This window comes from Schistocerca americana, chromosome 2 (assembly GCF_021461395.2).
Source record: "Schistocerca americana isolate TAMUIC-IGC-003095 chromosome 2, iqSchAmer2.1, whole genome shotgun sequence".
NCBI classification, from domain to species: Eukaryota; Metazoa; Arthropoda; class Insecta; order Orthoptera; family Acrididae; genus Schistocerca; species Schistocerca americana.
In genome coordinates, this window is record NC_060120.1 from 105380247 (window position 1) to 105401110 (window position 20864).

Consider the following 20864-nt stretch of genomic DNA (forward strand, 5'->3'; position numbering starts at 1 on the left):
GTGGTCATGTTTATTGTATATGACAATTCTGTATGCGAATTATCCAGTTAAGAAGTACTTCAAAACAAATAAAATGGTATTTGCAATAATATAATATGAAAAAGGAGTCTCTTATTCGTGTTTAATAACTTAGTTTCGCAAGATACAGGTGTGAAGCTGGGTATCCATGATCCTCATGCCTATGATAGTTATGAGACTCCTTTATATTAAAATTTTCCATAAATAATAGGTCTTAGCGCAGAATCGGTATGCAGAGTCAGGAGCCAGTTAAAATCCTTTCTAAGAATACGTCATTCATCCCTGTACTATTAGCATGTGTTGAGAAAAGGGGCTGTTGACTTGAGAAATAATATGCATGATTACAAAGCAAATAGATTTAAATTAAATTACAATGAAATGAAAACCCTTTGCTGGTTACAAGCGTTGACATACGTTAAAGGGGACATATGAAAATGTATGCCCCGACTGGGACTCGAACCCGGGATCTCCTGCTTATATTTAAATTTCATGTGTGTGTGTGCGCGTGCGCAATCGCAAGTGAAGGCTAAGGAGGAGATGAGTTTTGCATTTCACGTGTAATATTTTATTATTTGGGCAAACCGCTTTCATGTACAAGAAATAAGTATCAGTAATTCATAACATTAACATAAATATCGTATATTCACTTTATTTTCAAGGACGTGAAATTCTAATTTGAAGAAATACTATACATTCTGTGGCAGTCCTTGCAATTCTGCTCTTAAATTACACTAATGTATCATTAAAACTAGTTCCAACATTATATCAACACGCACAGATAAAATTATCTGCAATAAAAAGCAAAAATATAAAAACAATTCTTTGGAATGCAAATGAACACTGTTATTGTCACCATATATATATGTTAAATCCCTTACTTTGTGCAAATAATTTGAGGGATGTGTTGAGTTTCGCAGCAATATTTGCGCAACTTTGTAGGTCACTAAATTTTACAATACAAACATTTATAGTGCCCACTGCAACTGTGGCCGAAACGTTGGTTTCTCCAGTAGTATAATTTTTTACATTATGCAGTTCGATGCTCAGAAGACTTTTATGTCAACTGAATCTAGCCACATAAGCCTACGCAATTATAAAAGCATTTCATTTAAAACAAGTAGCGCAGTGAAGCTATGAGAACGGGGCATTAGTTGTGCATGGGCAGTGCAGTCTGTAAGAGCACTTCCCGCCGGAACATAAAGTTCCACGTTCGAGCTATGGTCCGTAACACAGTTGTGACATGACAGGAAATATAAAATGTGTAAATATTTCGATTTTTTTTTTTTAGTTAGGTTATATCCAAAAACAGTTATAGATTTGTTCTAGGTAATACATATTTCCGAACAACAAAATAATTTACGTGAGTGTTACGTTTACGTGAAGAGAAGCGCCATACGTCACACCTGTTCCGCTGCGGAAAGTGCCTGTGGAGCGACGAGACGGCCAGAGCAGGGTCACGTCCCTAAAGGCCCCCCTGCCTTACGCGGGACGTTCGTGTTCGTCAGCGGTTGGAAGGGAATTCCGCCGCTGTGTGCAGCAGCCGCAGCCGGTTCCCCCACTCCTGCTACCGGGGGCAGGGCGCCTGCGCGCCGAGACACTCTATAGGCGGCGCCGCGGCGGCAGACGGGTTAGTCTGTCGCCGGATCTCGTACCAAGAGGACGCAGCAGTAGCAGCCGCCATGACAGGTACTGCATCCGATGCCGCTAGCACGCGCTCGCTGTCAGTCGCCCACTGGCCGTAACTAGTTCGATAGCCTGTGCTGCAACGAACAGAACACGCTGTAGTTAATGGCTCGGTCCGGTAGCGTTGCTAGCAGTTGTACTGGGCCCGCCATCTTCTGGTAAACAACCAGCTGGAGCCCTGTAGCTCGCTCGGAAAATTTGACTGCCCAGCCATGTTCACTGCTTCTCTTTGGAGATTGTGAATGGTTCTATCAAAATTGAAGTCTTGTGTTTAACTTTCATTTAATTTTGTACACTTGCGTTCTCCACTCAGATCATCTGAGCCTCGTACGACTTGAGCATGATTAGTGTCTTAATTTCGGTAACGTGGTACCTTGCTTCTCCCCTCTAAAAGAATCGTTCCATGCTTTACTCGGAGTATAAACAATGAGTAGTCCGCTATTAACGGTAAATTTCATCAAGCCCCCAAGTAATTGAGCGGCTTACCTTGAAAGCCGGTGAATGCACTTTCAGAACGATTTCGCGTCGTCGCATGGCTGCTGTTTAACTTATAGTGATTGCTCGGTCTTCGTATCGTCGTTCGTTACTATGAACGACATTTTGACGTCTATGCACGACTTTTCAACAATTGTTCAGTTAACGGTGTAAATCTTCAAAATAATGTGATCAGGCTGAAAGGGTGGCTAGGTAAAACCAAGCATTTCATGAATTTATTTATAGGACTTCAGTTATAGGAAATCTCGTAAAGCTCAGTTGTAATCAATTACATTTGCAGCCAAAATTTAATTGTTAACTGTCGTGACTAGAGTGACTTCATGTTCAGAAGAGAATTACGTAAATCTACCGTAATTGCTTTTAGAGTGAAGCACAATGTTCCAAAACTAAGCATTCTGAAAGTGTCATATGAAGCTGAGCTTTGATAGAAACAGGCAAAAGCAAACATTTTGGCTGACTGCAAGCGTTTCTAGCCATCATTAAATATACAGTCATGGTGTTTAAGAAATGTGCATTGTGTATAAGCATAATTTAACGTATTGTTTACCTTTATCCGCTCTTATTTGCTGTTCTATGTTTGAACGTGTGATAAATGTGGAGAAAAGTGTAATTTACGACAGTGTAGTGACGTGGCGGTCCTGTGCAGATGCTTCTGACAGTATAATCTATTTAAATCTCACCAATTTTACAGTAGTTCATTCACCGTTACACGACCGATGCAGATGACGGCAGAAAAACTGATTTGGACAACAAACGAAAGTAGCAAGGTTTCTTGTGAATTTCTTTCCTAGCTCATCTCCTTGCCAATCAAACGGGATTTGGAGTTAATAAAGTAACGAAAGGCCTTAAGGAAAAAAGGCTTTAAGTTGCAGCACATATAGAACGAACAAGCGAACGAAAACTGAAATAAAAAGCATATGAGTATTCCATCATCCTTGGTTATACACCCGCTTAGGCCACTGAACCTGGCACACACCATTTTGCGGATCAGTAATGCAAATCAAATGTCATTCGAATAAACACAGATAATAGGACGCGTATCAGTCTTGAAGACGTACATACGAATGCGGCAAGGGTGAGGAGAGATGGGCCAATAATCGTAGAGTAAGCTCCGTAGCACATATTGAAGGTACTGCGACAAATTCAATGTTAAACAGAAAGTTCTTATTTCGATACGTGTCCCATTATGCAGCCCACAATTGGTGTACTAAGGACACCAATTTTTCAAATAGCTTCGATGGTCGAAGTGCTTAAGGTATTGCTCATAATTGCGAGCAAGTAGCATGTGATGGACCACAATTTCATGCGGTCGCTCGCGACCTCCTGGGACCTCCATTGTTCATACGATAGCCATTGTTCCTGTTTCCACGGTCATTCTCTCGCGTGTTTACAAACGTGACTATGTGCTAACCCGATTGTGTGTGTCATTGGATTGCGTCACAGTAAAAGTAGCCTTTCAGCTGACAGTTCGTAGATCTGTGTTTTAGTCCGCTGAGTTTCTTTTTCCGTCACGCGCAGCCTAGATTCTTTTAACGAAAATAAGTTTTTCCAGTTTTTCCATTGATGTATTATCAGACGATATTGTGGGAAGTTTCCAGGAATACAGTTTGGCGAGTAGCCACACTAGGAGTATAACAATGTGCAGGAGCTCGAACTTCCCGATGGCAATGGCTCGCGATTGCAAAATGTACTTCGTAGTTGTACATGCCGTTGTCAGAGCGCAGCGTCCAAGTCATGATGAAAGTAACGACTGAGAGAAAACTTTGTGTGCACATTGTCATTTAGGAGGACTGCTTTTGATCAAGCAACTAAGGCAGCTTTTTCTGTAACATGAGCGGCCACAGTAAGTGGCGCGGCGGCTCTTAGAGCGTGAAGGAAAGACAAAAAGGTATAGTTTCGCTAAGGCTATGATTTGCAGTTACTAGAAATTCTTGAAAAATCGTAGTTTGCTCACTGCTGTACAGTCATTAACAGACCATCTTGAGGTATATTGCGGCATCATCATCAGATTTATTACGACCTATAATCACTACCACAAAAACCAACGTAGAAGGTATGGATTGTCATACATTTCACTGTCACAATATACCGGAGAATTGCCTGTTTATGAATGAGACTGCTTGTGTAATAAAGTGACAGAATAGCCGTGTGCAAACGGTGATTTTTCAACATAGGTATAAGTTTTATAGCAGTACGTATTTGGCATTAATTTTGTTTATAAAAGATAAGGCGATGTTGGAAGTTCTTATGATGCTGCAGTGGGTATGAGACGACAAATGCAAATATTCGGTTCGAAACGTAATTTAGCATATTATTCCTGCACTGTATTTCACCAACTGGCAATGCTTCGAACACGTGAAAAACGAATACCCACATTTCGTATGTAGGTTGTTGGTAACTACGTGTAAGATACTTTATTCCATTTCAGTTCCTCATGATTATGTGAACATCCTAATGCCATGTACGGTCTGTCATTGTGATTTGCAGTGACGCCAAACTTACAGGCATACTTCACAGTAACAAAGTGGTACAAATTGGCCGATAGTAGGTATGACAGGGATTAAGGTATTTCATTCTTAACAACAAATTATGGAACAAAAACGTATTCTGTAAGTTTTATCATGGCTGTGGACGAGAAGTTGGGGGAAAGTACTACGCCAGGGATGCCAAGTTGTACCAAGCTTGCGATTCCACGATTCCTGTTTGGCTTCCTCTACAACCAACCGGTTCTTATCCTGGTGTAGGTAACAGCACACCAACTCGAGTTAGCTCATTCCGTCTAAGCCAGGCTAATGTAAAAAGCCAATTTTTTTTCAGTTGGCTGATTTACATTGACATGTTTCACATCTATTATTTCTAACTTCATGTTCGTATTTTGGGCGTCCACTATTTATCCGTGCGTCTAACTTAGAATTGGAGAACGCGTTCTAGTCATAAAAACTGGATAAGTACAGTCAAACCCAAAAGTCTCTTTATTTCTCCTTAGTTATAACCGTCCATAAAAAATGTCGCTTTCGGAGGCCGCACAGCCCAAACCCGGTTTGCCAACCAGGCAGAACAACAGTGAGCAGTCAGGTAATGATCCCATCGACGCACCAGGTTCAAGGTCCTTTTTAAGACACCGAAGGCGCGATAATCGCGTGAGATGAGAAACATAGGTCGGGTGCTAGAATATCTCCCTCTCAAGTTGGCGTAACTTCTGCGATATGGGGACGTCTGTTGTCACGAAGCATCCCGCAGTGGTGGTTTTCCGTCGGACACGCTACCCCACACAAATTCTTCGTTCTCCTATGGATGTCTACCTGTGCTGGTTCTTCCCCGGCCAAGAAACGAATAACAGCACGCTGGTCCTGTCTGGGCGCATTTGGTAATAATGTCGCCATATTTCACGTTTCCACATTTACCGCACGCACTACGGAAATATACGAATGCCACACTAATCCCTTGCGTACATGTCGATGCTTATATACACGCACGAGAGTCACGTTACGTTGTATACACGCTGTAGCAGCGTCCTCAAACGGAAACTTTTCGATCACCCCTCATAGTTACATATCGAGACTTCTGTTTCGATGAGCCTTGCCTATTACTATTCACGCCGGTTCTGAGTGCAACACGAATAGCAAAGCTTGTGTAAGACTCATTAAAAGTTGTTCGGTAGATGGCAAAGTAAATGGAAATGCCGCGTGGGTAGGGCCTCCCGTCGGGTAGACCGTTCGGCTGCTGCAAGTCTTTAGAGTTGACGCCACTTCGGCGACTTGCGTGTCGTTGGGGATGAAATGATAAGGACAACACAACACCCAGTCCTTAAGCGGAGAAAATCTCAGACCCAGCCGGGAATCGAACCCGGACCGTTAGGTATGACATTCCGTCGCATTGACCACTCAGCTACCAGGGGCGGACATGCCAAAGTAGACTGATCTTTACAGTTACACCATGTTCTCCATTTCTGACGTTCGCGAGGTATTTTGTATATTTACAACGCGTGTGAATGAAGTCGTAAGGTGGAAAATTATTCCCAGTTCATGAGGAAAAACATTACTAATTTCTGGCTTGAAATAAATCCAGGAAATGTGTAAAACTCCACCAGGGTTGTTACTAAGAAATGATTTAATTTCTATTACGGCTTTCGTTCACTGAACCCCCTCGGATGACGGATGTCGAAGACCTTGTTGAGTGATTCGGTAGACATGAAAACATTTCCAGTAGCATGTGGTTTATGCCAAGCCTTTTGAAAGAAAGTACAAACACTACTGCAACGTGAGTGAAAATTAAAGCATTTCTTAAAATTTCATACGTTCCTTAGCGTATTAATAGGTGTGGCAGCCAATGCAGAACCTGCATAAAATTATTTTATAATTTAACTGTAGCCTCCAGTGGGCATCTTGCTGTTTCTGATGCAACTGAAAAGTCAGTGCCTCAGCAGTGCCATTAAAGGAGGAACGTTTTGTCGGTTGGTATATCACATATTTAATAGGGTGTAACATACGTACAACCCTCACACAAAGAGGAGGTTGGTATGTCGCTCTGATAAGGTAGCTCTCTAACCACATGGTTTCACTCAAATCATGATCGTGAAAGAAATTTCAAATGCGGAATTTAATCGACTTTAGGGAAAGCTAAGTTTCGCAAATAGTGGCACGAAAGCCATGACTGACTAGACGAGGATCATAATTTGTGTAGATCGTTTTCCTGACAGCAAGACCCAAGACACTACCCCCCCCCCCCCCCCTTTCCGCCCTGGAGCACACGCTGTCGGCTTTCGTCACAGCAACTGTCGCTCATTAGGGATGTCTAACAATGATTGCTGTTTTAATGGACCTATTGTGCTTGCGTAGACCCGGCAGGCATCTGCACTGAGGATAGGAATAACTGCCGCGTGGAGTATTCCGACACATCTACTTGGGAACTAGCAGCAGTGCCTGGAAGACACGGTCTGTTTGCAGTTCCTTCAAGCTGGAGCACCTAGCGGAGTGCCGTTCTGAGTTCTCTCTTCGTGTCGCAATTGTCCTTACACGCCAACACTGGCATTTACGAGTCACATATCTTACGGTAAAGAGGTGGGAAGATTGCACTTCAGGGGTGAAGAACCCTTATGTGTTATGAGGTAATGCCGGAAGTACTCCACACAGCTACAGCAGCTTAAGTAACATCAGCAACTGTTATCCAGAGTAACCGTCAAAGGTGTCTGACAACAACATAAGAGAGTATTTGAAATATATCCCTCATAAATAGAGTAACGGTGCTGTAGCAGAGTGGATTTTTTCCGTCACTACGAAACTGGAGTGTTTTGAGGTTACTTATTGTGCTGCCTAGTTGGGATAAAAGCTACTGAAGAAAAAGGATGATGTTGATGGCGAACGGAAGAAGGTTGGGATGAAATATGTTAAATTACACCATTATCAACCAGGTAAATTTAGGTTAAAAAGGTGTAAAATAGCAAAAAAAAAAAAAAAAAAGACGTGACGCTGAAACAGTGTCAATATAGACCGTTGAGGAGCAGAATGTGACTCGCTCAAGACATGGATGCAACTAAACAGTACTGCAGTGCGAGAGGATGTATTAACCGATCTCTTTCTGGTTAATCAGCAGGCTGGGAGCAGGTGTTGACGACTCGTTCATATTGCCTCACTAAGTTTCAGGGTCACAGGTAAGTTAAGATCTTATACGATTCTTGCACGAAAGCTGGCAGTATTGGGGCACCTTGCGCGCGCGTATCGCTAAGCAGTAATTGCGTATCGTAACAAGTTACGATGGCACCAGGTTAGTCACTAAGTGTCACCACGCTCGATGTCCCCCCTAAAAGACCAAACGCAACAAATACGCTGTTGTCACGACAGCGCAGTCAGATAACTGAAATGAAAATACTCTGCAATCCTTATGGCTACCATAAAGCTATACATCTAATTCAGTTTAAACCAAAGGCGGTATATCTGTCACAGATGTTTTTGGCACAATAGACTCGATGTCATATCCAGCGAAGATTGTTAATGCAGTTCAAAAATCAGTTTCCATCCTTTCCATCTTGCCAGAGTATTACGCGTAATTTGTAATTTATTTTCCCTTTCCAAAAATGGTTAAAGTTCGGACAAATTTCCTCTTTATGTTCACTTCTTACGAAATTTTAACGCCCAGCAGACGCTTACCATATCAAATAGTGACATAATTATGTTAGGTTGGTAATAACATGTTTCCCGCCATAATTTTTTTCTTTTCCCCCCTACATGCGCATTTGCATTTAGATTCATGGATTATTAAATGTTGAAATACTGGAATATATGCGTGGGATGAATACGCGTCACGCTTTGTCAAACATATTCCCAGTGAAGAATCTGCATCGTGAATGCCTGATGTATTCTCACGCTTGCACCGAAAATTACGATTTCTACGTAATAAAAAAACAAGTAGCACCTTGCGGTCTGAGAGCTGTGTGGTGCGTATGGCGTATATTTTTAAATATGCTGAAGTCTGCTGTTTAGCTACGTAGTAAAAAATGAAGATACTGATGATGCAAGGAAGTGTAGCGTCTGTGCATACATGCAAGAAGTGTTGTGAAGTAAAATGTATCTGCGACAAGCGGTTATTAGGTTATAGAAAAAAATTATATGTTGAAATTCGTTGTCCTAAGCGTGTACAGATGTCACGTAACATAGTACATAGAGCCAAAGGCACTATTTTCATAACTGTAAGCTCAGCCTACGTGTGACAATTCTTATCTTCATGGATGTGGCAGTTGAAAGAGCGACGAGTTTCGTAAGGTATGTGGTAGCATTGTGTAATTGATACTGTGGTATAAAACCACAAAGTAGCTTAGTTTCTACATTTGCGGCACTTTAATTAAATCACCGACATTAGTTCCGCTATAAAAATTCCACGCGCAGAGGTCAAAAGTTACTGAATGTTGTGTAGTTCATTTGGCAAAACTACGAACAGCTGATGCAATAAGAAGTGCATTTTGTTTGTAGATCGTAAACTTTCCGATGGTACCGTTTCCAACGACGTCACAATTCCCTGCTACTAGTTTCGGTGCTGGTTGATTTCGTGAATGGCTTAAAAGTCTAAAAAATGATTAGAAATGGATCCTAATCTAACTGATCCTAAATTTTCTGTTCCATTCTTCTGCATTCTATTCTTGTCAGTAAACTAGATGCGTGAACTGTTCAGTTGATTGTGCGATGGTTTTCGCACTTACCTGTCTCTATCTTCCGAATTGTATGGATGATGTTTCTCCGAAAGCGGAGTGGTACGTCGCCAGTCTCTCAGATTCTACACGCCATCTTGAGTAGTCGTTTGGTTCCCAATTCCCCTAATAATTTTAGAAATTCCGATGGAATATTACGTATCCATCTTGTCATTTGATGTCAAGTCTCGAGTGCTCCCTTACTGGATCCTCTGTCATCCCTATCGAACCCATTTGTTCTTCCATCACGTTATGAGACACGTCCTCTCCCCCTCATAGAGGCCTTCACTGTTATCTTCCCACCTAATTATTCATCTCTTACAGTAGAATTCCCACTGCATTCGTAATATTACCACACTTGCTTTTAATTTCACCGAGGGCTGTTTTGACTTTCCTATATTCTGAGTCAGGCCTCCAGACCATCGATTTCTCACATCTTTCCTGCAGTCATTTCGTCTTGACTGCTCTGGACTTCCTACATATTTCATTCCTAAGGGGTTTATAATACAGTATTCCTGTTTTTCTCCTAAATATTTTTGTACTTCCTACTTTCGCCAATCGATTGAAACATTTCATGTCATCCAAAGTTTCTTAGCAGTATCTTCCTTGTACCTATGTTCGACTGTGATTGTCCTTTTTAGAGATGTCCAGGCATCTGCAGCTGAACTGCCTTATCGCGGTATCCACATCCTTAGCAAAGTTCAAACATGTCTTATCTTTCGTCAGTACTTCAGTATCCTACTTTCTTTCGCACTGATCCTTCCTAGCGATTCTCTTACACTTCAATCTACTCTTCATGATTGAGTCTACATCTGCACCTGGGTACGCCTTACAGCCCAGTTTCTGACTTCGGAATCTGTCTGAGCGTGACAGCTGGTAACTTTCGTGTCACCAGGTCTTTCCCTCCTCTTGTGAGTCTTAGAGTATTCATTACCATCTGAAATTTATTGCAGAACTCAGTCTTTGTCCTATGTCATTCCTACTGCCAAGCCCATATTCTTCCATAACCGTTCTTCTATTCCTCCCCCATTGTTATCATATTTTCGCCTCCCTTTAAATATTGAATTACCCGTTCAATATCCTCGTCTACTTTCTTTATCACTTAAACTGCTGCTTGCGACTTTGGTATATACTCGTATACCGGAACTGTCGTTGTAAGCGTTGGCTTGTTGTCGAATCTCATTCACAGGAGTTCACCCTCTGCCCTACCTTCCTATTCATAATGAATCCCACCCCCGTTATACCATTTTCTACTGCTCTTGGTGGTACCCTACATTATTCTGACCTATAATCCTTCTTTCCATTTCATTTCACTGACTCCTGCTAAATCTAGACTGAGCCTTTTCCCTTTGCAGGTCTTCTAGCTTTGCTACTGCTAGCATACTTGTGACATTCCATGCTCCGATTTGTACAATGTTATCCCGTCGTTGGCCATTAATTTTCTTCACATGGTCACCTCCCCTTGGTAGTCCCCTCCCAGAGACCCGAATGGGGACTAATCAGGAATCTTTTACAATTGGAGAATTCATTGGCATTACAGGTAACATGCACTATTGATGAACTTTGAGTCTTTAATGCAGTGGTTTCTATTGCCTTGTGCATTGTAATGGCGTTGATCATTGCCTTTAGTGGCAGTTTCCCCACCCCAAAGGGCAAGAGAGGGCCCTGGATACTGTCCGCTCCTCCGCGCTCTTTGACAAAACCTTGGGCAGAAAAAGTGTGACTTCTTCTGCCGTAAGTCTTTTTCCGCCGCTGCTGATGGCCGTTTTGATAGTAGTCACAGATGCTGCCCCCTAGACCAAGAGTGAACTACTATTTCTATATAAATACCTTAAGAAAGAACGTCCTAACTGCTGCTTAAACGACGACTCGGACTCGACATATATTTCTGGAGACCAATAAATGTCCATTCACTGTGCAGAACGACGAACAATGCGGTAACTTCAGATTCTGTGAGCAAAATCGAACGGCGCACTTCATATCCAGATGACGTTCTGTATATTCAGCAGGGAGACTATTCATCCAGATTCATAACTTAACGTGTCCTTAAAAGGTGGTTCAAAATGAAGTGACCATCCCAACTGATGCTTTTGTTTCTGTGAACAACATTTTGACGAATGCCGTAACCTGTATTACTAAATCGCTACCGAGCGAGGTGGCGCAGTGGTTAGCACACTGGACTCGCATTCGGGAGGACGATGGTTCAATCCCGCGTCCGGCCATCCTGATTTAGGTTTTCTGTGATTTCCCTAGATCACTCCAGGCAAATGCCGGGATGGTTCTTTTGAAAGGGCACGGCCGACTTCCTTCCCCATCCTTCCCTAATCCGAGCTTGTGCTCCGTCTCTAATGACCTCGTTGTCGACGGGACGTTAAACACCAATATCCTCCTCCACTAAATCGCTATCCCAGAACCCCATACCACTTGTTGGTTGCCTATCTAACGGCTTTCAGAGGCAACAAGAGTTTCGTTTACCATATTTCGGGTAATTATTTATCGAATTTAAAAATTTAACAGGCTGTCATAATCTACTCATTAAGAGGTACAATCTTATATTAAGGCTTAACACAAAAAGACAGATATTACAGTTAGAGAGTATGCTTTCGTCTTGAGGCAGCGTAATTTGATGGCTCACAAATACCAGGATTAAATTAATCCAGTATTTGAGAATGAGAGCACTTACCGACTTCCAACAAACTTTAAGCATAATTTCATATACTTCGTAAACTTTTCTTGTTTACATGCTTAATGTCAAATGTTTAACACATGAACTGATTTGAAAAGTAATCGCACGTTTGAATCTGTTTTAAATATGTGAATTCCTGTAAAGAATCAGCGTTTACTGGTATGCCAGGTTCTGCGAACGTTGGTCTTGCATACATAGTCGCTGCTTCGACCGAAAAGGTTGTGCGGATGCACCTAAGCACATCACTAGCAGCATCTAGTAAAAAGAAAAAGCGAGACGTCGTGGTGCCACGTATGCAAATAGAAAAATCAGACTATGTAGACACCTGGAAACGCATAAGCTACCGAAATTTAAAAAAAAAAAATCTTCGCCCTGTTCTTCACTGCAGGCGAAAATACATAGTGCGCTACGTAGTGAAAAACACGCAAAGAAGCGATACACGTATTCAATTGATGTGTAGTGTCTAGTATAAATCATTCCGTTATCTTAAGTACTCACCTCTGTCCCGTTCATGACTCCCGTACTGAGGCCTTGGGCCATGAAAATCGCAACATTTCACCTGGAACTTTTCCTTTATTAGTGAACCATGCAATATTATCGACATGAGTTATCTCACTTACCTGCCACCGGATTTTATTTAAACCATTCGTAATTCATATCTGGAAAAACACTGAGTGCGGTAGACTGCGTGCATTGAAACTGCAGCTGTATGGATTCGGGGAAGTGCGTGTCTAAAGATACTCATTTCACTATGGTATACACAGACAGGCAAACATTACAAGACCAAAGAGGAGTTCTGCGACTTCAATGAAAGTTAGTAGGCGTATTTGTAAATTTGACAGACGTCAGTTCAAATTTTGCGCCAGTCGCATAGCAATGGCGCTAGTGGCGACCGAACTCCGGTCGGTTACGTGGCACTACCGAGAGGGTAGACCATAGAGTTGGGCGTAAGACTCCGGAGCATCGTGCTTCATCTGCAGCAGGTATTTGAGCAGCAGTTGGCACCACAGTGATACAACGTACTGTTACAAATCAGTTACTTCAATGACAGCTCAGAGCCAGACGCGTATACATTCCACTGACCCCAAAACTACCGCCATTTGCAACTAAAGTGACATCAGGCGAGACCTCATGGGCATGGTGGAGGTCTGTTGTGTTTTTAATGAATATTGGTTCTGCCTCGGTGTCAGCGATGGTTGTGCGTCGTTTGGAAGGAGGCCACTGGAGGACTTGCAACCAAACTGTCTGCATGCTAATCAAATTGGACCAGTACCTGCAATTACGGTCCAGGGTGCGATTTCTTATCACAGAAGGGCACTCTCGTGGTTCTCATGCAACCTGACTGCAAAAATGTTCATCAACAAATAATGAAGAAATTGAGAGAAGTTGGGAAGCAGAATTAGGACAAATTACACTGGGAGAAATGGAAGTAGCTGTGAAGAAGATGAATGTGGGGAAAGCCCCAGGACCCGATGAAATATCAGTGGACATGATAAGAGCAGCAGGTCCAGTGGGAATGAAGTGGCTGTATAGAGTACTATCAAGTGTGTGGAGAAATAGTACAATACCTGACGATTGTAGAGAAGGAGACATTGTCCCCATCTTCAAAAAAGGCAATAAAAGACTTTGTAAAAACTGCAAAGGAATAAGCCTCATGAATCATACAGCTTAGATTTTTGAAAGAATTTTACTGAATCGAATAAGTGAAAAGATAGAAAAGGAGATGAGTAAAGAACAGCATGGGTTTAGGAAAGGAAGAAGCACGATCGACCTGATATTTTCCATCCGTCAACTGATGGAAAAAAAAGTTGGGTGTATAACAAAAGGGTGATTATGGTTTTTATAGACATAGAAAAGGCATATGACTCAGTTAACAGGGAAAGACTCTGGGAAGAAATGAAGAAGATAGATATAGAAGGTGGATACATTAATGTAATAAAGACAATGTACAGAGGACACAATTGTAGAATTAGAACACCATTGGGGAACTCTGAATACTTTGAAATAAGACAAGGACTTAAGCAAGGAAGTATTCTATATCCTGCACCTTTTAATGTTGTGATGGAGAGAATGAATAGGTCAGTTAAAGATATAGTAAAAGAAAAAGACAAAAAGAGGATTTTTGCAGATGATATGGTAATATGGAGTGATAGAGGTAGATGTACAGTTACAGCTTGATGCGTGGAAGGACATAATGGAAAGGTATGGATTAAAAATAAATAAGGATAAGAGTGATGTAATGGTATTTGGAAGAGAAAAGGGATCAATGGAAATATTACCTTAATGGAGAACCCCTCAAAGTGGTAGAAAGTGTGGTGTCACCGCCAGACACCACACTTGCTAGGTGGTAGCCTTTAAATCGGCCGCGGTCCGTTAGTATACGTCGGACCCGCGTGTTGCCACTATCAGTGATTGCAGACCGAGCGCCGCCACACGGCAGGTCTAGTCCAGAGAGACTCCCTAGCACTCGCCCCAGTTGTACAGCCGACTTTGCTAGCGATGGTTCACTGTCTACATACGCTCTCATTTGCAGAGACGACAGTTTAGCATAGCCTTCAGCTACGTCATTTGCTACGACCTAGCAAGGCGCCATATTCAGTTACTATATGTCGTCTGAATAGATAATATTGTGAACCATGTACCTCCAAGAGCGACGTTCATCATTAATGGATTAAAGTTAAGTATCAAACTAATTACGTCCGCTTTCTGAATTCTAATTCCTTGTCATGTTCCACACCTCACGTCAGTATAGTCCTTCCCTCCTCACGCCAGCCTGCGTGAGCTAAAACGCGTGCATTTCGGCCTCCTCTAGTAACACGGTGTTGGCTCTTCTGCCAACAGAACAGAAAGTTTCACTTATTTAGGGAGTGCAATATCTAGGGATGGAAGAATAACCAACGAAATTAATAGGTTACAGAAGGGAGGCAATTTCTACCATACAATAAAACACCTGATTTGGAATAAGGAAGTTTCAGAAAAAGCAAAACTCTTGATGTATAAGAATTAGTACTTGCCTATTGTCACATATGGTGGGGAAACATGGACAATGACAGAAAGGGACTGGAGCAGACTGCAAGCAGGGAAAATGAAATTTCTCAGAGCAGTTAAGGGAAAAACAAGAATGGACAGAGTAAGGAATGTAGAGATTAGAAAGGACCTTAAACAAGCAAGTAAGAGAGAAGAAATTGAAAAAGAGAGATTAATATGGTACGGGCATGTTAAGAGGATGGTCCGCAGCTCGTGGTCGTGCGGTAGCGTTCTCGCTTCCCACGCGGGTTCCCGGGTTCGATTCCCGGCGGGGTCATGGATTTTCTCTGCCTCGTGATGACTGGGTGTTGTGTGATGTCCTTAGGTTAGTTTGGTTTAAGTAGTTCTAAGTTCTAGGGGGACTGATGATCATAGATGTTCAGTCCCATAGTGCTCAGAGCCATTTGAACCATTTTTTGTTAAGAGGATGCATGGGCAGAGACTCCGCAGAATTGTGGAAGAACTAAAGATGGATGGAAAAGACCTAGATGGCGCCCTAGAACACGATGGAAAATGGGAGTGAGAAAATCTGTGGGAAGGAGAGGTGTGAGCTGGCAGGAAGTGGAAGAAGAATAGTGGTGGGAGGACCGAGCCAAATGGAGAGGACTCGTTAGCACCCAGACGCGGCAGTAGCTGGGGCGGGATCCGGATATAGATAGATAGTCTGGTGATTCTACATGTTGTACTGCCATTCATGAACAGCATTCCATGGGGTGTTTTCAACCAGAATAACGCTCGCCCACATAACTCTGTTGTATCCGATCATCATCTGCATTGTATCGACGTGTTGTGTTCGCCTGCTCGATCACCAGATTTGACTCCAATGGAGCACATATGGAACATCATCGGACGATAGCTCCAGCGTCATCCACAAACAACACTAACCGTCCATGTAGTGACCGACCAAGTGCAACAGGTTTGGAGCTCCGTCCCACAAAGTGACATCCGGCAGCTGTACAACGCAATGCATACACGTTTGCATTCAACATTCTGGAGGCTACACTCGTTACTGCTGTACCAGCATTTCACATTTGCAATTTTTATCTCTCGCTTACATTAACTTGGGGGTCTTGAATGTCAACCACTTAAATAGTTACCTAGATAAATATGTTCCCGAAATTTTATTACTCTACATTAATTATTTTTTGGTGTTGCAACTTTTGCATCAGCGTATTTGTGACTGATGCTTAACAGTCGGTAAAATCTCTGAAGGTCTACTAACATTTCTGGTCTGATTCTTGGTTACTGCAGTTCGCTGGATGAATGAACCCGGAAGAGTTGTAACTTTCCCCATTACCGACAAGTTTCAAAACAAGACAGCTCTGGCTGTGACAACACCATTTCTTGCAAAACACAGGGCATGTCACCGTCAATTACGGGCTGAACAGTCGTAAATTGAAGAGTCAACTAATGACAAAATAGTTAATTACAGAACGCATAAATTGCTTCAGGTCGGCACTCTTTCTAAAGAACTGTGGAATGTAATTAAGTGTCAACACTGCTACCGTGCCCCTGGGTTGCCCAAGACGGTGCATTTTCTCTGAATTAACGCCGGCTGAGTTTTGTTCAGAGACTAGACTAGTGGTTCCGTTAACAGAAGAAAAGGACCGTGGTGAAGTAGCTAGTCTTCAGGATTTGAGTAAACGATCAGATTTGAGAAAAAATACAACAAAATGTCAGTTCGTATCGTAGAAAACTGAGATAAATGGAGTAATATGATCATAAAAGAGGACTAAGGTGAGAGGGATTTCACCGTAGCATGAATTGTACACAGTAGGCTTCTATGCAATATCTAAACAATATCTGATGCGAAATCGGATGGTCTTCTGGATGGTTATCATTGTACGTAACGACCGGCCGCTGTGTGGCCGAGCGGTTCTTGGCGCTTCAGTCTGGAACCGCGCGACCGCTAGGGTCGCAGGTTCGAATCCTGCCTCGGACATGGATGTGTGTGGTGTCCTTAGGTTACTAAGGTTTAAGTAGTTCTGAGTTCTAGGGGACTGATGACCTCAGATGTTAAGTCCCATAGTGCTTGGAGCCATTTTTGTACGTAACGGAAGGAAGAATAGCATAGTAGCTTGAAACAGTTTCCGAGATGTGGAGAGCCACAATAAGAGAAAGAAATCAGAACTGTTCTTGCGTCTTCATACTGATGGAGAATGCTTTTATCACCAAGTATGTTGTTGCCCCGAATGGGTTTTCAATGTTTCCGCATTTACAGCCAACATTTTATGTTGTCTCAACAAACAGATGCTTTGTTTCAGAGTGGCTATGTAAACCACACATAGCTGTCGCGGTTACGAGGAAGACAGGTTCCCACATACAGGCCTATTCAGATTATCGTCATCTTTTACGATGGGACGTGGCGTAGTGGTTGAGGCATTGGATTTATATTCGGGAACAGAAGGGTCCACCATACACTTTTAGGAAATAGCTTTTGCTAGTCGAGGGTGGATAGTTTGTTTCACCAGTGTCGGCGCTTGTAATTTCATGCCGCACACACGGCTCATAGTCAACACTGCAATACGCAATTAATCCACACGATAGGGACCTCATATCGTAGCAAAATTCCATCTATCATCGTCACAGTAACCGTACTTTCGGTAATTTGATTGTAAGTTTTTGTGTGACCAAACGTAAATACCTACTCGGTAAATACAGTCCCACAGCTACACTAAAGGCAAGCAGGGAAAATGTACGCAAGCAGTTATACAAATGAAAATGTGAAAGCCGCAGCCGGCCGCTGTGACCGACTGGCTCTAGGAGCTTCAGTCCAGAACCACGCGGCTGCTACGGTCGCAGGTTCGAATCCTGCCTCGCGCATGGGTGTGTGTGATGTCCTTAGGTTAGTTGGGTTTAAGTAGTTCTGAGTTCTCGGGGACTGATGACCTCAGATGTTAAGTCCCATAGTGCTTAGAGCCATTTGAAAGCCGCATGCTTCAGAGATAAAAGCCTAAAGACAGCGTTGTCAATTGATACTGACTATTTACTTGAACAAAACCAACCGAAATGTATGGGTCACTTTCCGAATAGAGGAGGGAATATGAAAGATATGAGCAGTTTAGAGATGTCTTTGAATATAATCATCTGTCTTTCTAACACTGAGATCTGAGGAAGAGACATAGGTAGGTGTAATGCCATATCAGTTCCATCCGTATCTACATCCCAATCTGTCACGTTCAAGACACGAAGTGCTCAAAAATACAGCGTCTCTTTATGAACGTTTCTCAGAATAGGGAAGCCGATGCCCTAAACAGGTAAATAAAGTACGTAGTCGTAGCTTCAGTAAGAGAATCCTTTACGAAGAGAAATATAAGCTCATTAACAGCCTCCGACACTGAGACAACATTGTACTGTTTTCCTTATTCTTTTTTTTTTCTTTCTTGAGACCCTAAAATCTCATAAAATGCCTCTGTGACTTAGAATGAATATCGGTTGCAACCATATGGGCATCATCAAAAGTATTACACGAACATGATGATTGCGTCATGGAAGAAGAGTATTGTATAACAAACTTTCTAAATTTTCTTGTCGAAAGTGCTTTACATGCTACGTGGAAAAAAAATAGATATGTGGGTGACACGAGGTAAAGGCCATGAATTGCTAGATATACTACGTAAAACAAACCAGCAGCGGACATGCACGGAACGACAGTTGGAGCTGCGGGCACAAGGCACCACATCCGGGAGGAGATAAAGCATCTTCGCGGTAGTGGCCTTAACGACAGCACGTGAGGCAAAAGCATTTAGCCCTAACGACCTGTCTTTAAAATACAAATTGCTCTCTATTGGCGTCGTTGAAGAAAACTATGAAAACTTCCTGTAAAATAAGTACATGATATAATCAAGAAAAAACGGTTACTTTTTTCTTTCGTGTGAATGATAGATATGGGATCGCGCCTTACACTTTCATCTTGCATTACCTTGTTGAGAATGTTACCTCCTTAACAGTATGTAGAGACAGTCCGGTAACGTTGAGCTGTTGCCATAACTGTGGTTCAGATATTGACACGTGGTTAGAGGGATATCCTTTTTATTGTGATAACGCTTCTTTCAAGTCTGCTGGTTACAATTACGATAAATCACCTTAAGTATATTACTGTGTGGAGAGAATGTTGTAGCTGAGTAGCAAGATCTTAACGATTTGCACACGGAAGGGTATTGTTACATATAAAGCCAAGATTCAGTAAGTTTACTCCCAGTCTTATGACAATTATTTCCAGCCTCATAACCGCAGATCACTTGACGCAAGAGTGTTCTGTTTAACTTATTTGACACACTCCAAGCACGAAAATTACCGTATCTGCTCTTATGAAGTTATTTCTTTTAATTATACACTTAGCGTTGGCAATCTGTTTACGATCTTCGTGATGAGGTGGCGTAATGGTAAAAAAAACTATATTCTCATTCGAGAGAGGCATTATTCAAATACACGTAACACGATTCTTATTCAAGGGTTTTCGATACCAAATGGTTTTGGGCGAGTGCCAGGATTGTTATTTCAGAATTACAATGGCTCATTTACTGTCATGAAATCTCAGCACGTGCTTCGTCTGTAATGAACTCGACGAAGGAAGAAACTTTAAAGGCTAGAACTTGACTGGAAATATGTTTGCACGTGGGACCTTGGTTAACTGTCCAGAATCCATGGCCGGATGGTCAGAATGGGGGACTGGAGTAGTGGAGTGTTACCCACATGCCCTTCCAAAATTGCGTCCTCTCAGTGACGACTGACTACCGTATCAGCTCGGCAATCAGAGCACAACATTGAGAGCGGAACAAACAGGCGGTAGAGATTGCGCCTTGTAATAGTGTTGCCGGAAGCTGCCACGAGGAATAATAGATAAGTGTAGCGCCGCACAGATAAAAATTGTTCTTTAAAGTCTTACATATTGCCATAATAGTAGTTTGCGACCTTATAAATTTTAACATAGTTTCTTACGTCCAGTACTGCTTTAAAATTACGCTGTTCACATTAGGGTTTCAGCACCTGCCTCTGATCATCAGAAGAGATGAATTGCCAACAGCTTCTTCAAGACATTACAATTCCAGCTAAGCATTCTCAACATCATAAAATCATTATAAGGTATCTAAATGAATACATCATATCGTTACAATTAAGTTTCTTTTAATACGTGACTATATGATGTATTCATTGACAGATCTAGTGACTTCATGATGTTCAGAATGTTTAACTGCAATTATTTTTTGACGAAGCAGTTAGCATATTAATCATAAAAGAAGATGACAATCGAATGCTGAAACTGATAATGTGAATATTATAATTTTTAAGCTATCTTTGACGTAATAAATGACTATACGGAAATTGTTCGTTCAAGTGGCACCTGTAAGTTTACTCTGGCAACTTGGGTAGCTTTCTGCTGTTGTCAGTTTGCTGGCAGCTGCGTCGGCGATTTCTTTAAACACTCTTAACTACGCAAAATATGGTAGAATAAGTAATGATCGACGGATGGCTGTGTCAAAAAATCTACGGGTACTGGGCACTGAATGCCGGCCTCTGTTTTGACCAGACCAGACTTGGGATTCTTCCTACACTTCGGTCAGGGCCCCTGAAGATGGCCTAATGCAGCGCCGAAACGGGTTTGCTTAAACAAGACAACTGGAAACTTAGCTGACTGAAAGATGTTTTGATTCGGCAGTTCATATATAATTCAATTAATTTTCACAGCGAATGACAAATTAGTTTGGAGGTTTCACGACAAATAGCTCTGAGTGTACTTGCGTATCGTCAATATCCCTAATAATAATCCTTCAA

General features: G+C 42.1%; 1 protein-coding gene across 1 annotated transcript in view; it reads left to right on the plus strand.

Moving 5' to 3' along the window:
* Positions 1–1598: 1598 nt before the first annotated feature.
* Positions 1599–20864, plus strand: part of LOC124595825 (clavesin-1) — a 104313-nt gene continuing 85047 nt past the window's right edge. Inside the window, exon 1 of the mRNA XM_047134721.1 lies at positions 1599–1704. Coding sequence (XP_046990677.1) covers positions 1698–1704 — 7 coding nt within the window. The 5' untranslated portion in view covers positions 1599–1697. The remainder of the gene's footprint in view (positions 1705–20864) is intronic.